We start from the raw sequence: 16,570 nt of genomic DNA on the forward strand, positions 1-16,570 counted from the left end.
TTTGTAGTGTGCTGTTAGCTGTGAAGCTAGTCTTCAGCATTAGTTAATTTTGTTATAATAGAAATCATGACGCAAAAAGAAACTATATACCTGCTGTCTTGCAGCTAGCTCCACAAAGACACAAGCCACACCAGAGAATATAGTAACCATTTTTTTTAAAGTGTTTTCCCACTTTCCACCAGCAAGCTAAAGTTCTTTACCTGAGCTGCTAGTGAAGCGCCGCTATCCATGTGACAAACACTGTGCACTCACTAGGGCTTATTAAAATAATAGTACCCTGTTGGTTTGCCAGTGGAAAACCTTCAATGTGCAAAACTAGGAAAAGTTCACTGTGCATTATTAGTAACATAACACATACATTCAGTGCAGCTAAAAATGGGTAGGTTGTATTGGTTGGTAGAAAGGTGGCCGCGGGGGGAACTGCATATAAAACACCGGGACACTACCACATGGTAATTAACAAATAATGCACCACACACACAAGCGCAAATGCTGAAAACAGCATTGGTCACTCATGTAGTTCACATTGTAGGCTCTACAATGATTCACCACAGGAGTCTAAATCAGATGTTAGGAGGCTTTCCTCCTAACCCTGAATAATCTTTAATGTGCAGTCGTGTTGAGGGATCCTTAAAGAGCAGTAATGAAATCTTAAGCTGTTATCTTAAGTTGCAGCCACTCTACTGGAAATACTCTGTGTATACAGAGGGTGCAGGCAACGGAAAACATGAAGCCCACTCACTAGTGGGGAATGCACTAGACTGTCCATTAAGTCCAGGAAAATTTTAGGCATGCTTTGCTTATGTGATAACAGCTTAGTGATCTGTGTCTCAGGTGGTCTAAATAGTAGCAGGAGTTCACAGTTGAATCTGTAAATTTCTCTGGCCAATACCTGTCGCCTTTTAGGCAACCAGATTTACAGCAATATGTGAAATTGCTCAATTATATTAGCCTCCGACTCCTTCGGAGGCTCAGCAGTCACTGTTGTGCTGATTAGGAGGATTGGCACAGGCACAACACATGGGTGAGATGACAAACCGGTTACACGTCAGGCCGATTAAATCCTGAGTGGTACCCCAGACTGTAACACATAGTGGCTTTTAGTTTTCTCCATTGTTAGCCAAAGTTAATGAAGCCTGATCAACCATAATCCCAAATGTGTGGCTGTAGAATATTTGGTTGGTGCCATCGTCCTAAAACTGAAGTAAAGATGAGGCAAAGCAATAGTGTACCGCAAGTGTTCCTTCTTCTAGTTTAAAGTTTGGCATGGGGCCTGGACAGGTTTGGCAAGGATGAAGTAACCCATCTGAGATGAAGTAGCAACCTTTAGAAAACTGGCAACTTTTTCCACAGTGCTGACAAACTGTTGGCTGGCTGGCAGTTTTTGCTAAGCTTTTGGTGCCCAGTATTGATCATATCTGAGCTTTTATGCAGGAGAATGACACTTACATGGCCACAAACATGGCGTCACAGTTGGTGGCCAAAGCTGGCGGCTGAAAGATTGTTTCCACATCCTATCTGAGGATCAGGTCATCAAAAGGTGTCATGCATGCAGCTGTTTATGTGTCGTAATCATCCAGTATCGCTGCTCAGGGCAAAAACTAAAACGGGGATTTCGAGGAAACCTTTTCAGCATGAATAAAGATACCAGAGATACCGGAGTAACCCCTGTGGTGTAAAACAAGTGGCACACGCCACAAGTTTTTACTTGCACAACTGATGGGAATGTCTGCCATGCTGATAAAGACAACAGCGTGCATAGGAGAGCCCGCCTTTGACTGGGTCACTGCTCCTATTGTTCCTGTGCATTTTGGGACATAAAAGAAAAGGGGGGGGGGGCTGAATCCGGACTCACAAAATATTCTAATTTACTACATAATTTTTTACTGTTTTGAAAGCAAAATGTTGCATACTTTGCCTAAACTCATAATAATTTTGAATATAAATTTGGTGCTTTCTCCATTTATATCTGGATAACACGTTCTGTAGTTGAGCAATGATGCGATTTTTCTGTGTTTAACCTGTAAACCGTGAGGTTCCTTGTGAGGCAAGGACTTTTAATTCACAATAACCCTGCAAATGAATGGGCTGATTACTGAGGCGAAGATGAGGAGGTAGTCATAAGCACTTGGCTTGAGTGGAATCGGCAAGGGGGGTGGAGGGGAGGGGTGGCGGTGGCAGTACAAGTCCAGCCTCAGAAATAGAGCTGTGAACACCATCTGTCATGCTCTCTCTCCCCGTCTGTTAGCCTGACTGCAAGTAAAAGGGAGAATGATGCTCTCAGAACTGCATTAGAAGGACGTGGGTGCTGATTGTCGTAGGTGTGGGTTTACAGGGTGTGCAAGGGAGGGGGAAGTGGTGGATATACAAGGAGGTGCATGAGTAACTCTTGCTGACAAAGGGAAGCACTCACCCACATAGAGAAGGAGAAGGGTTGTTGGGCAAGTGGGTATTCCTGCTGAAACCGCACCCCTGCACCCACCCACCGCCTCTTTGTGGACTCCTACCTACCGGCTCGTGTCGGAGGATTCCTGGTGGAAGTTATGTAGACACATTATACAAACACACTGCTCATCTACTGCCCTAAGATCAAGAGAAGTTAGAAATTCATGTATAGCATTAAGCTCACTTTCATAAAGTGACACATTTCACCTTGTTTCACCATTTTCAGACAAAGTGGAGATGCGCCTGGGGTCTCATCTACTGTCTTTTTTAAGAATTTTATGATGGTAATAATACCGCTATCAAGTCTGAACTAATTCTGATTCATTTTATGGATTGGGATAAATTTGCTGGTTGGTGGTTAGCGTGTCAGGCTATTACGTGACCCACAGAAAAAGCTCTGCTGCATGGCTTTTTCTAGATTATCAGAAATTATTCATTGCTCATAATGTGTAGGTTGTTCGGGATCCTTTCTGCCTTTGTTTGAGTCAGAGTGTGAAATAGTCAGTAAAACATGAAGGCAAGCAACGCCACGATGAATGTAACACCACAGCTGGGCGCACATAAGTTAGACGTGGTGTCTTAAGACGTGACTGGCTCCTACATTTAACGAGCCGAGACAAGTGACAAAACAAATATTTAGTGAATGCTGTTTCTTTAAGATCTGGAAACTTACTCTGGATTATAACTTAATGATATTTCATATTTGTTTAAACTGTATAATGAATATAGATGTTCATATTTGTATGATTGGCTGTGATTGGCCTTCGCGGGCGGCTCAGAGGTCGGGGTCAGCTTTACAACAGCTTGCAGGGACTCTGTCTTTTCAAGGGCAACCTCCAAGGGCGTGCGTTTCCTGCTCTAGTGTCTTGAACTCAGGCTTTCCATTTCGAAGGGGGTTCCCCTTGTTCACTGCGTGGCCTCGCTCTCACAAACATATCAAGAAACAAAAATATTTCGCTTCAATTAAGACAAGTGGTAAATTTCTTTGTCACCATTGCACGTGCCACCAGCACAATATTATGTTGTTTGGATTATGATAAGAGTGGAACAAAAGAGATCCACCTTGAACAACACAAAGTCTAAATCTGCCTCATTTAGGTGTCATATCTCCAATCTCACTGCTGCTCCTTGTTCACTGTTTTTAGTGCATACCAGGAGTAATTTAGTTAGTCTCCCCTCGATAGAGTTAAACACCCTCGTGCATCGGCATAAATCATATTGACGCTTTCAGTTTTTATCTCTGTCAGTAACTGGTGTTCCCACATTGCTCAGTGTGTGATTCACTATCACAGCTTAAATGGGTATTCCCCTCATATGAGGATACGAGACATAAGCATTGCTTATAATATGTCCTAAATAACTCGAGTCTTCGAATTACTGGTGGGTTAACCCAGTCTGCTTTGTTTGTATAATATGTCTTCTAAATAACTCAACCAGCCCAAACCATTGATACATGCAGGATGGATCCATGCTTTCATGTTTATGCCAAAGTCAGACCTTACTCAGTATGTCGCAGCAGAATCGAATCTTAGACCAGACAGTGGACAATTTTGAAAACAGAAGATTTAGGCAGTACCGTAACTGCAGTTTCCTGTTCTTAACTGGAAGGAGATGCATTCATGGTGGTCATCTGCCACTGTAGCCCATCTACTTCAAGGTTTGACGTGTTATGTATTCAGAGATGCTCTTCTGCATACTTTGGTTGTAACCAGTGGGTATTTGACTTACTGTTGCCTTCCAATCAGCTCAAAGCAGTCTGGCCATTCTCCTCTGACCTCCTGTATGAACAGCGCATTTTCACTCAGACAACTGCCGGCAGATATTCTCTGTAAACCCTAGAGATGTCTGTGTGGGAAAATCCCAGTATATCAGCAGTTTCTGAAATACTCAAACCATCCGGTCTGGCACCGACAACTGTGACACATTTAAAGTCACTTAAATCACCTTTCGTCTCCTTTCTGATACTCAGTTTGAACTTCAACAGGTCATCTATTTCCTGACTTGATTGGCTGATTAGATATTTACTGCGGTGAGCATACAGTACTATGAATATATGTGTTGGTATGAAACTTTAATACTCGTCACCATGTTTTTTATGTATGGTGAGCAGTGCATTACTGCATTATGAACAGAAAGCTGGGTGGTATCTGTGTTTTAAGTGCAGTGAATGAGCATAGAAGAATCTCACGAACACAGACATTTAAAATGTAAATGAGAAAATACTTACAGGGAAACAGTGGTAATGTTTGTCTTGCATAGAGAATGAAGCTGTTTCTAGTGTCTTTCAACTTTCAGCTGCTGAAATAGCACAACAGTTAAAACACTGACATATTAGCCGTGAGTACTCCATTAGGCTTTTTTTTCTTTTTCTTTTTTTTGTAAAGATCCTGATTTTAATGTTCTGCTGGTTTTCTACACAGCGCTTCAATCTGAGCTCATTTCTTACATAAACAGCTAATGATAGAAGATCTATGTATGAATGTTTTCAATGAATAAGCTGCGTTTTTCACATTCGCTTTATGGTCGAGCATATAGGAAATAGCAGAAAACAACTGTTTTCTCTGACATCTGCATTATGCAATGTGTCTTTTATCTTCAGCTTGAGGTCAAAAAAACCAATCCAAAAATACAACTGCTGGTGAACATAGATTTTGTACAGCAAACTGTTTATTCCCTGGGCATGTTTTTGAGGAAACTGTATTTTTTAAGAGAAAGGAAGAAGTTTATAGTGTTAATACACAATTTATGTGTATATGTTAGAGTGGAAAATATAGCATCAAGCCCTTTATTACACAGTCATTAAACCATTTCTTCTAATATCTATGTTTTACTTATAGATCTGTGTTGTAAATCCAGTCATCTAGAGTCATTTACTCCATTTACTTTTCTAGAAATTACCTGACATATTTAACCACTAGATCCCCGTAGTGCAAAATCAGTGTGAAGCCCATGTGTTAATAGTGCAGATAACAGCCTGGGGATCATGTGTCCTTGCAGTTAAATGCAGACAGCTCCCTCTTCTAAACGAACCGGAGCATTTCAAGTTGTGAGACTGCAGCTGAGGCAGACTATCTCCTGCTGCGTGCTACTGTTAGAAAGGGCAACTTCAAACGATGTCCCGAGCTGACTCCTCTGACTTATTTCAGAGTTCGGGTGTGAAAACAGCTTCAGTGTATAAAGTCTCGGATGTCGTGCCTCAGAGTATCTTGATGTCTTAGGGTATCTCGGTTAGTAAAGTAATATTATGCTTATTTGCACTACAGAAGTTTTTTTTTTTTTTCTATAAATGTTACAGATTTATTAGCAGCATTCAAATTCTCTTGGCATACTAGTGAATCTCAGTCTTGGATTCTTTCTTCATCAACAATCAGATGAATCACTCACAGATTTTTCATGGGTGGGGTTAATAAGAAAATCATTTTATGCTGAAAGTTTTTAATCTGGTTAAACTGTTTCACGGTCCAGCCTGATGAGTATCTTTTGAATTTTCAGTATTTTTTCCACAACTCCAAAAGATCCAAATGTTTTATTATTATTATTATCATAAATACTGCAAGGATTATATGCTACACATACTAGACCCCATACCTTAAAATGGGCGTTTCTTCATAAACGTTATTAACACAGATCGTGGCTGTCATTCAGCAATGCCAACTTGTCATGTTTGGCGTCACACCCCACAACCAAGTCCCTGAGGGAGGCCGCCCACCATGTGAGAATGGCCTGTAGGTTACAGTGAGTAAGTGCGTCACTCCCCAGCGAACATTAGGATCAGCGACCCCAGCACGGCCCTGTTCGGTCACAGCGACTGTGATAGCAGCTCTGCTCCGTACAGATTAATCACTCCAACCCCTAAACTACTTTTGTGATTTTTTTTTTTTTTATTTCTTGTGAATAATAATATATGTGATTGTGTGTTAGATCGTCATATTATTGACTCCGCATATTATTGACTTATCTTTTATTATTTGGCTAAATTTCAATATTTTATTCATTTGCTGTTGTTTATACTCTATGTATTATAATGAAATTAAAAGGGCACAGGGTGCCTGGGAGGATGAGCGAGAACTGAGCATTAAGATGTGGGAAAATGTTGCACGTTCAAATGTTGACTACCTGTTGCTATGGCAATGGGTTTGGATCCTGCAGGCTGCAGGACACTTGCTATTTCTAAATAAAGCTTTTTTTTTTCTCACCGATCGGTGGATGAAGATACTCACATTTGAAACTAATCTTCTGAATTTGATCAGTCTGTGTAAACACTCCTCCTATGCTTGCTGTTATTCCTAAAGAGAGGTTACAGGATTATAGATAAGAGCATATGCACGACACAGGATGCACGCTTTAATACTGCTGAAAGAGTGAATTACCGTTTGAAACTGATAGTAATATGCTAAGGTCATTTTTGCATCTCAGTCATTCTGACATAGACCTGCACACTCTGTGTGCTTATAACTGTAGTTTTAGCATTTTAATTGGCATTATGAACCGTTATCATCCTCAAAGTACATTTCATCTGCTGCCAGGTGACAGCTGCTGTCTTCAAGAAGCAAAGAGAGAAGTCAAACTATGGTTGGTCCGCTTTAAATAGTCCCCTGTCCCACGTATGAGTAAAGAACAAAATAAAACTTTTCATTTACTTGTCAAGAAACCTGGATAGGTGTTGAAAGTGTTAATTAGTGTCCTCGAAAATATGTCTTTCCAACAGTATGATGCATTTATTCCCTTCAAAACATATATCATAATCATAATCTGGGTGTACCATTCCCAAGATGAAAATTAAACATTATTTCTGTTTTTATCCTTCTGCTTTATCTTCTTGTGCTCTGAGCTGCTGTCCTACTACGGTTTTTATTCTCTGTGGATATGTGTTATTATTAAACTGGAACTTGAATTTCAAAGCTGAGATTAGAAAAAAGCAGCTTGGTCCTGCCTGTCTTTTGTCCTTGGTGCTGCTTGTACCCCCGTCAGCCTGTAGGGGGAGCCTGTGTGTGGCAAAAAGAGGACAGAAATAGGTGCTGAGACCACATACTCCATGTCTGTGATGATGGGGACTTCCACGCTTACCTCAAGTGGGTTTTGGGCCATTTCACAGACAGCATATTTAGTCCTTTTCCACCCACTCAAGGATGCAGCCGTCTTGCAGTAAATAGCCAAGTATATTAAACAAACATGCCTGTGTGCAATTTGCAGTGTGAAGTGCCTGACTGTGTGCTTCCTGGGGCTGAGGGAGTTTAACCTGACAAATATACGGCAGAAAATGCTTATGAAAATATCTGCACTTCACATTGGGTTACATGATATCTGTTTCTAGGCAACAAGAAGTTAATATACAATTAATAATATGGGAAATTGGAAATCTTCTCAGTAGTTTAATTTGCTTGGGAACTGTCTTTTGTCTGAAAATTGTCTCTTGTATTCTGATATTAATATACCTGGTCTTTTATATATTTAATTTTAACATACTTTAACCTGCAGTGTGGATGCAAGCCTGTAGTGGAGCTTCCAGTAAGGTTTTCTTTTGTTTTGTCCTTTTTCCCCAATAATCACCAATTATTTCACTGTTTATTGGATTTCAAGCTTGCTGTTACTTCAGCAGGATATAGTCAAATGGCATTGGCTTGAAATAAATTAAATGGGCAACCTTTGTGGTTATAAAGACTGGACTAATTGAATGTAGACCCTTTCCTGTGGGAACATAAATCTGAAAGAAGAGCAGCCCGTGCTTGCTGTCTGTTTTGTTTTTCTTATCAAGTCTTTGCTATCACTGGGTTTGTCACAAAACAAACAGGCTGTGCTTCATAATTTGCCCAGCTAACTTTTGTGTTTTAAATTCCAGGGCAGTGCACTCAAGGAAGGACAAATAGAAGGAACAACCCTCACTGGTAAGTAAGATCTTGTATTGACTATTTGTTGTGTAACCTTGGCTTCCTCGTGCCATTACTCCCAGGTTTAATTTAATTCCAAAATGTTGATCTGACTCATTGATTGTGTGTAGGCTGTGCAATTTGCTCTGGTATATATTATATATAATTAGTTGGAATAATTCCATATTATTGTTTGGACTTGTAGATTTAAGTCTTACTATAATTTATTTTAAAGTATTTCAGTATTTTAGTATCACTTGGAGGAATTTAACATTTTTCCTGTATAACCTTTAAGTCGCTCTTTCGTGACCCCTCTCCTCAGAGTAAATTTAATTCCTGCCCACTATTGTGAGTTTAAAGGGCTTAAAAAGTGCACCAATACTCGCATACACACACAGAGATGCACACGCCGCCATCATCCTCCCCCATGGAGCTGGTTATGTTTACTGTCTTGCAGTGTTGGTGATGATTAAAGAGGATTTATCCAAAGAAAATCTGTAGCCAGTTTGTTACCCACAACCCAGACTGACTAAAGAATTCTCAGAATTCAGAGTTAACGATTTTTATGGCCGTACAGCTCCCTTTGGTTTAAATAATCCAGGTGGATTTTGCTGCACAACGAAAAGAATTGGGATGTCAAAGATTTAGCACACACTTACAGTAAATTGCTACAGTAAAAAACGCCAGTCCCCACTCTCAGCTCTCCTGATTCTTATTCTTTGGTTTTTCGTACAGATTATAAGCCGCCAACCCCGCCATCGAACTCTGGTTTTCACCGCTACCAGTTCATGTTGTTCGAGCAGCCTCCAGACGCGTCTGTGTCACTCACGGAGCAGGAGGAGGCATCCCGGGGTAATAACTCCACTCACCAGCTTCTTCAGTCTGCTACATTGTTTTCCCACTGCAGTATCATCTATCATATACCAACAGTGGCCGGTTGCCAGCATCTATCTGTTGAATCAGCAATGAAAGTTTACAGCAAGGAATTGAAACCTAACAGTTCCTCTCACATTATAGGTTTTTGTGGTTTTTAGGAATGTATTTTTGGAACAGACAATAAGAAGCCACGTCATTTTACAATATTCATTTCCTTTAGAGGGAGTACTCCTTAATTTAGGGTGTAATATTTCCACATTAGGCTCTGCAACTCCTGAAATATCTGTGTTGATTGAGTACTTTTTACTATAAACTCGATCTTTGTTAGTGTTGCGATTCACTGTGCTGCCTTTGTTTCATGTCATTCTGCATAATTCACAATTAAGATGCTTTAATCAAAGCATTCGGAGTTGCTTTAGGAAGATAATTTTCTCCAAGTGCTTGAACTTAACAAGGGAAATGTTAATGAGGTTAGTGAGTAAGTCTGCTGCAGCGTTAATGCCTGCGGGGTCAAGACAAGTATTATTGGCTCCCACGCACACCTGCACGAGTCTGCCTGACCACGTCTTGTTAACCTCCGCCAAACCTAAAAGCCCCATCAACTACGTCACATGCTTCCACGTGAAAGGCCATTTTAGTTTGATGATATTATATCCATACATCCTTTGATTCAACCTTGTTTGTCTTGCAGAGGTATTGTTTTGTTTACGCTTTTGGATTTTTTTTCCATCCCCCTGAAGTCTGTGTGGGAAGGTGGGCTGTAGCACTTGGATGCACAGTACAGCACCTCACAGGAGGCGTGTCTATCTGTCTATTTGAGTCAGGTCACAGCCGGTGATTTGAGGGGAGATCAGGGCGGTTTGAGACTTCAAGCGCTGCGGCCGTGAATAAGTGGAGCTGCCAGTCTCGGCTGTTTGAAGTTTTGACAGCTTTGTCAGCAAACAATCCGGGCACATTAGGCTGAGGTCTGTTTGATGTTGAAACCTTTGGAAAAAGAAGTGTCAAAAGAGATGTAGTTTGTAGTATGTTACTTATTCGGCTCACTTTGGGGAGGTTGCGATGAACTCTTGCCGCATCGTTGGGGCATTCGCGATGTCACAGCTGGTTAAGCTGAAGTAATAATAGCATGAATAATAGTTTACTATTTAGAATATTTTTAATGTATTCTTGTGCAAAATAAACTGCTCTGACACAGAAGTTGCCCCCACGTTATGAAGCATTTGAACTGAGTGGATCCACCCATCCTTAATCGAGTGGATGAGCGTAACTCCCGCTGTAAGACTTCCTCTCTCCTGCTAGCAGCTCTGTTGATACAAGGGAAATGAAATTAAAAAATTCTCCCGGATAATCACGCGCTTCATTTGATGGGTCAGTTCTGGACACAATTATATGTCAAGAGAATAGCTAATTGACAATAGTGTTTTACACATTAAGAATGAAAGCCTAGTTGTGGTGTATGAGCAGAAAAAAAAACGACTTGGCGATACATGTGGGATATTTCAGGCCGTATTCTCTGGTTTACCTGCTTCCATATTTTTGCCCAATTGTCCCGGAGCTCGTTAATCCCGCACAGAGAAGAGGAACGGAGGGAATCCCATGCCTCCCCACCTCCTCCGTTAAGTATGTTCACTTATTAGCGTCTGTCCTCCCTCCATGTGGTATGACACAGAGAGAATTTTTCATAGCCCATGACATTAATTGATGTGATTTGCGAAGGGAGAGCATTTAGCCGTGGGTGGAAGACTCCTAATGATCGTTTTCCACTTCCAGTAGTGCAGTCATTGACTCAATTTCATCTCAGATTTTTTCTCTGTTTTCTTTTCATCTCTGGCCATCACTTTACTAATAAAGGGGGTGAACAATTAGAGGTGGAGCAGGGCTGTTGCGAGGAGCCGTGGGAGTCGGCAGTGCCTCCTGCGTTAAGGTTATGAATGTGGGTCATTGAACTGATGGGGACAGCTGGTTTGTTACACAAGGAACTACAGGGGGGCTGCGCTCTTGGCACGGGGCACAGGGGCGTCATCGTAGGGAATCCCCATTGCTCTGGCTGTCCCTGACTGGAGGCTGCCCCCGTGCCAGGGTTGGGGAGGGGGGCAGCCGTGGGCACTCAGACCCTTGTGATACTTGTCAGCCACTTGGCAAGCCCTTAATATGTCCTGCTACTGTTTGGTGCCGACGAGTCAGTTTGTCAAGGGAAACAGTGTTACAATGCCGGGAGGGAAACCCAAGGCCTTGAGAGAAGGCTTGGGGTGATGTTTCAGCCTACACATTAGTTTGCACATACGCTGTTCACACATCGAGCACTCCACATCCTGACTTGAAGCTCAGCAGCTGGTATCGACTGATCAGAAGCAAAAACTACGATGAGCAAAACAGAGAAGATAAGAATTTAAAAAAAAAATTGGCCATGTTTTCTGTATTTTTTTTTTTTTTTGTCCCTGATAAATTGTTGGGAAGGCGACAGTCACGTCATGCGAATGAATGGCTCACAGTGGCGTTAGCTGCTGGATCGTACACATTGCCTATCTTGCCTCCTAGAGCCCCTACTGCCAGCTCAGCACACTCCACAGTAATTGAAGCCATTTGCAATGTTGCAGTGTGGTAATGGGCAGATCCATGTCTACCACCCACCCACAGCCTCTACCATTAATCAGAGCTGCGTGGAGTCAAGAGAGCCAGGATTTGGTTGCTACAGCAGGCCTGAGTTTCAGCCAGGAGTCGGCTGCCTTAAAGGAACACTTTAACGTGTTGAATTTTGGATGGTTGTGTTTTTTGTATGTGTGTCTTTTTTTTCTTTTCTTTTTTTACAGAGTCTTGACAGGCTCAGAGTAAAAGTTAAAGTGTCTTGACTTTTCCTCAACTTCCCTTATCCACAAATATCTTTATAGTATTTGTAAAATGGGTTACATCCAGCTGACACAATATAAGTATAAGTGAAGTAATTTGTTAATGAGTCACTTAGTTGATAATTAAGAAAATCATAAAAATCAGAAAGATATCTGCTGCTTCCAGCTTCTCATAATTTCCTTTGGGATGAGGGAAGAAAACAATCACACAGCAATTGATAATGAAAATGAGAGTTGCACACTTTAAAAAAAGTAATGAGGATTTTGGAGTAATTTAATAAAATCCAATAATAAAATGTAACAATAAAATACAATTTAACAATAAATTTATGTTGAGAGTGTTTCATATGTGGACGTTACCTCAAAGAAGCAGCAGATTTTTAAAGCATGGGCAGCACAGTTTAAAGGTGGGCAGCAAAGATTACTGTCACCAGTTCTGCATCTGACCAAATGTGAGATATGGTGAGAATCCCTGCTTCTCTTCATTAGTTACGGTGTTGATGAACAGCCAGGAAAATGTTGCAGATCAATATGATGTGTCAGCGAAGTTGATCTCTCACTTCGTGGTTTTATCTTTAGACATTTGTATGGGAGTTTTTCAAAATGATCCTATGAATTCTTCAGTTGTGGGTAAAACATGTTTTTTTTTTGCCAGGTCAAAAAGACCAAATTGTAATTATGAGTCAACATTTGTGCCAAATTTGAAGAAGCACCCTGAAGGTGTTCCAGAGATGATATATTCACGAGAATAGTTGATTATTCCGATAAACTGTTATGAAAAATAATTCTTTGAGTCATTTCTCGAGCAAATGCTAGTCATTATCCGGTCCTGCCTCTCCAATGTGATGAGCTCTCTCTTCTCTGTTTTATATAATTTGAAACTCAGTATTTCCAGCATAGAGAGAAACAGAGTGGCCAACTATAATTCAACAATTCCCCTTAATATTGAAGCGCTTTTGCTGCTGCTGTGTTTACGGTAAGCTCCGACACTCTCACACTGACCCTGTTTAAGCATCCCCGAAGAACTGTTCTGTTTCCGACCCCTGACCTCTGACAGATACAAAGAAATTAAGGTTGCATTTTGCTTTAATTATAACTATGAATCCTACGTGAAGAGCTCTTAGCCTGATATGATTCCTCCGACACTACCACAAAGCAGCATCGCTTGGTTTTTTTAGTAGTTCTGAGACACTGTAAGAGGTTTAACAGGGACACCGCCCACACCACTAAATGTAGCAGTTCTGTGTCACCTCACAGCAGTCCTGATCTTTCTGCCATGCCCAGACGTGGAAGCAAGGTGGAAACAAAAGGAGAGGCAGGAAGACTTTAAGATCGCCCTCAGGTCCCACACTATCTGTCCTTTCCATGAACACGCAGATGGGAGAGGCGGAAACGCGTCTCGGCACTACAAACAGGCACCAGCCTATTTTAAGGTCACTTGCGAGTCTAGGCGTTTGCGGGGTACCAGCCAGTGTGATAGCACTAGATATTCTGAATTTGCCTCATTTTGGATTTTGCCCAATGATTGCACAGCTTTAGATGGGATTATGTGGGTAAAGCCTTACAAGCAGCGCCTGGTTTCTACTTTCTGTTTGATCATCATGCTACAATAAAACAATTGCCAGTGTGACATGCTCTATTAGAGGAAATGTTTCCTTGTATGACTGTATGGCAGGTTTTTCCCTATGAATAAGGGTAACTGAAAGTTTGAATATTAAAGCATGACTGTCATGAGATTCAACTCTGCCACATGACTCATCAACTATATCCCTATATTGAGGCAAAATAGGGATATAGCTGCCATCTGTCCCCTCACCCCTTTTTTAAAAAAAAGTGGTTCCTCTAAGGGTGTGAGGGACCTTGTTGTGGACATGCAGGGGATCTGCAGAGGCGGTGCATTATCTGTGACTGAAGCACAGGCCAGAAGGGGCACTGGAAGCATGCCCTATCATACAGATAGGTCACTTGACTCCATTGCCCTCACTTGATTATCAGAGACCTTTCTCCAGGCAGCTCTCATTCACAGAGAGCACCTGGCAAGATTCGGGTACTCATCTGCTCATCTCCCAGTTATTATTCATCATTTTCCCCCCACCCGCCCCAGCTGAGCTCAGAACTTGACCTGAAGTTGCGAACACTCTGAGGTGTCAGCCTTAAAAGCTAAATCAAATTGGTGAGAATCGGGGAAAACGGTTGTGTAATTATTAAAACATTCAATCTGAATCTGGTTCAAATATACATACTCGACTTTAAGATTTGATAGGAGGTAGGTGCAGTAATGTCTGCTGGAAAAAGCGTGGAAATTATAACCTTGTACAAGACATTTTGTGCTACATGTAAATGAACCCTTCTGATTTGTTTCTGCATTGATGGGGTGGGGGGTGGGTGAGTGCACTTGATGTCTGTGGCACTGGCAAAGCGCATTTCTCCTCCCATATCTCATTCAAAAATGCCGGAGGATACAAACTGTGGCTCTCTGATGGTGAAAACAGCTACAGTGAGGGCCTGTAAAGCAGCTGCAGCGAGAGGTCAAAAGCAGTAATTTTTATATTTTTTTTTCTATCCAGGCATAGTCAGATTTGACCCCAAACTGTGAGGCCACTCTCTCTACAGATTTGGACTATTTCAATAGTTGGCTTTCTATTCAAAAGATGACTTTCCGATGCTATTCTTGAGCAGCTGTTAATGTAATTACTCCGCATACGGAAATACCAGGATGTCAGTGATTCCCTGGATTACAGAGCAAAGCAGCAAAGCATTGTCTTACGCGCATCCAAACATATGAAGACGCAGACAGACAGACACTCGTTCTGCTGTTGAAGTTTGCAAGTTGAAAGCATGCAGGGTTTTCTTTCCCTGGAATGATAATTGTGATTTTTTTTTCTTCGTTTTTTTGTGTGTTAAGGGAGAGGAAGCTGCAGGGAATCAGCGGTTGTCAAAATCTAAGAAGTGATATTGTCATACCAGCCGGATGGCCGTCTGGTGTTTGTTTAAAAGGGGAGGGAAGAAAAAAAACAGTCCAGGCGATTGAATCATATCTTCTTGCCAATACGTCCTTGCGTTCCCACCTCCATCATTACAGCAACATGTTTTATTTTCAGCAGTGCTGTTCTCAGTGACTCACATCCCAGAGCCATGTGCTGCTCAGTTAGGCCTCAGATGCCCTAAACACAGACCAAGTGGTCATAAGAAATGCTCTTGTAATCCACCGGAGACTCTGCCTAGAATGTACTGTATTTATATACAATATTGCTTATTATGAATAATCTAACGGATAATAATAATTTTTTGAAATCGATCTGAAAACGGTTTCAGATCAGAGTGGAAAAATGAGTACATTTCCCCTCCAAGTGTCTGTAAATACTTATAAATATCTTTGTGTTTGTCTCCCCGCTCCCACAGGTAAATGGGATTTTCAAGCCTTCATCACAAGTTTTGATCTGGGAGAGCCCGTGGCTACTCTTCAGTTTCTCACCCAGAACTACAAAGACTAGAGGATGCTCAGATGCCTGAAATGGAAGAAGAAGAATCTGTCAGTAGACAAATATGAAAGATTTCTCCTCACTTTTACTCTATCAGCAATTACTAAACAGCATACATTCTTCAAGCTTGCACAAGCGAGCCCTCTTTGCCTTTATCTTATCATTACGTTAGAGAGCGAGATTTCCTCTTTGTGTTACACCAGCTGCTTAGGTTTTGATCTCGGCCCGTATCTCTTGTCACGTGGTACGGAGCAAAGGATTTGGGAGGTAGAATTTAGCTTTACCAGGGGGTTTCTTATTAGTTTCCGAACACTGTCGACAAGAGAAGGAAGACGGCCTGATATCACAACTCTGTGTGGAAAGAGTCGATTCTAATTCAGGGGCGGAAACACGTCAGGGCCAAAAAAAGGAAGTGGGAGGTGAAACCGAGACCGCAACACAGCCGGATGCCACAGTGGAACTTGAACCAAAATACTCTAGTGACAGGGCAGGGGAGGGGCCACAGGGCCTGTCATGCTCCAAGTGAAAGGAACTTACTGTTTGTGTAATTGTTTATCATATTTCCATTGACCACTGGAAACAATGAGCTGCTTTCATGCCCTTGATTGATTTGTCTGAAGTAAAGGCTGCTGTGATCTAAACGTGTCCTTGAGTGTAACTTTGGGACAGCAAACCCAGTTTGAACTTTGCACAGTTGCGTAAGAGCCTCACCTGGCCAGTCTGTAGAGGATGATGCGGATAAACTTTTCAACCCTTTCGCGATGAGATACTTTTCAGAACTCGCAGGTCTTTGTAGAAGGTGGGTCAGAGGACCCCCACCCCCCACGCCATGAGGAATATCGGTTTCTAACCAGCAACTCTCCTCTGGGAGAGGCTTGTATCAATACCCCAGATGTCTGAAAAAGGCTGGATTTACATCAGTGACTTTGATGTCCTGATGATCAATCTCTAGTTGGTGGTTTCATTGACCTTAATTTGGTGTCTCATCGGTGGGCTAGGCGGGAGTAGGTAATGGAGGTTTTAGTTCCTTTGGTGGTTAAGCCAGCCTTGGTAA

General features: G+C 41.7%; 1 protein-coding gene across 1 annotated transcript in view; it reads left to right on the forward strand.

The window, feature by feature from the left end:
• LOC116310220 (phosphatidylethanolamine-binding protein 4) overlaps positions 1-16,157 on the forward strand; it is a 52,031-nt gene extending 35,874 nt beyond the window's left edge. The window contains exons 5-7 of the mRNA XM_031726949.2: positions 8,285-8,330; positions 9,048-9,164; positions 15,437-16,157. Coding sequence (XP_031582809.1) covers positions 8,285-8,330; positions 9,048-9,164; positions 15,437-15,528 — 255 coding nt within the window. The 3' untranslated portion in view covers positions 15,529-16,157. The remainder of the gene's footprint in view (positions 1-8,284; positions 8,331-9,047; positions 9,165-15,436) is intronic.
• Positions 16,158-16,570: the final 413 nt, after the last annotated feature.

This window comes from Oreochromis aureus, linkage group 12, assembly GCF_013358895.1.
Source record: "Oreochromis aureus strain Israel breed Guangdong linkage group 12, ZZ_aureus, whole genome shotgun sequence".
Lineage (NCBI taxonomy): Eukaryota > Metazoa > Chordata > Actinopteri > Cichliformes > Cichlidae > Oreochromis > Oreochromis aureus.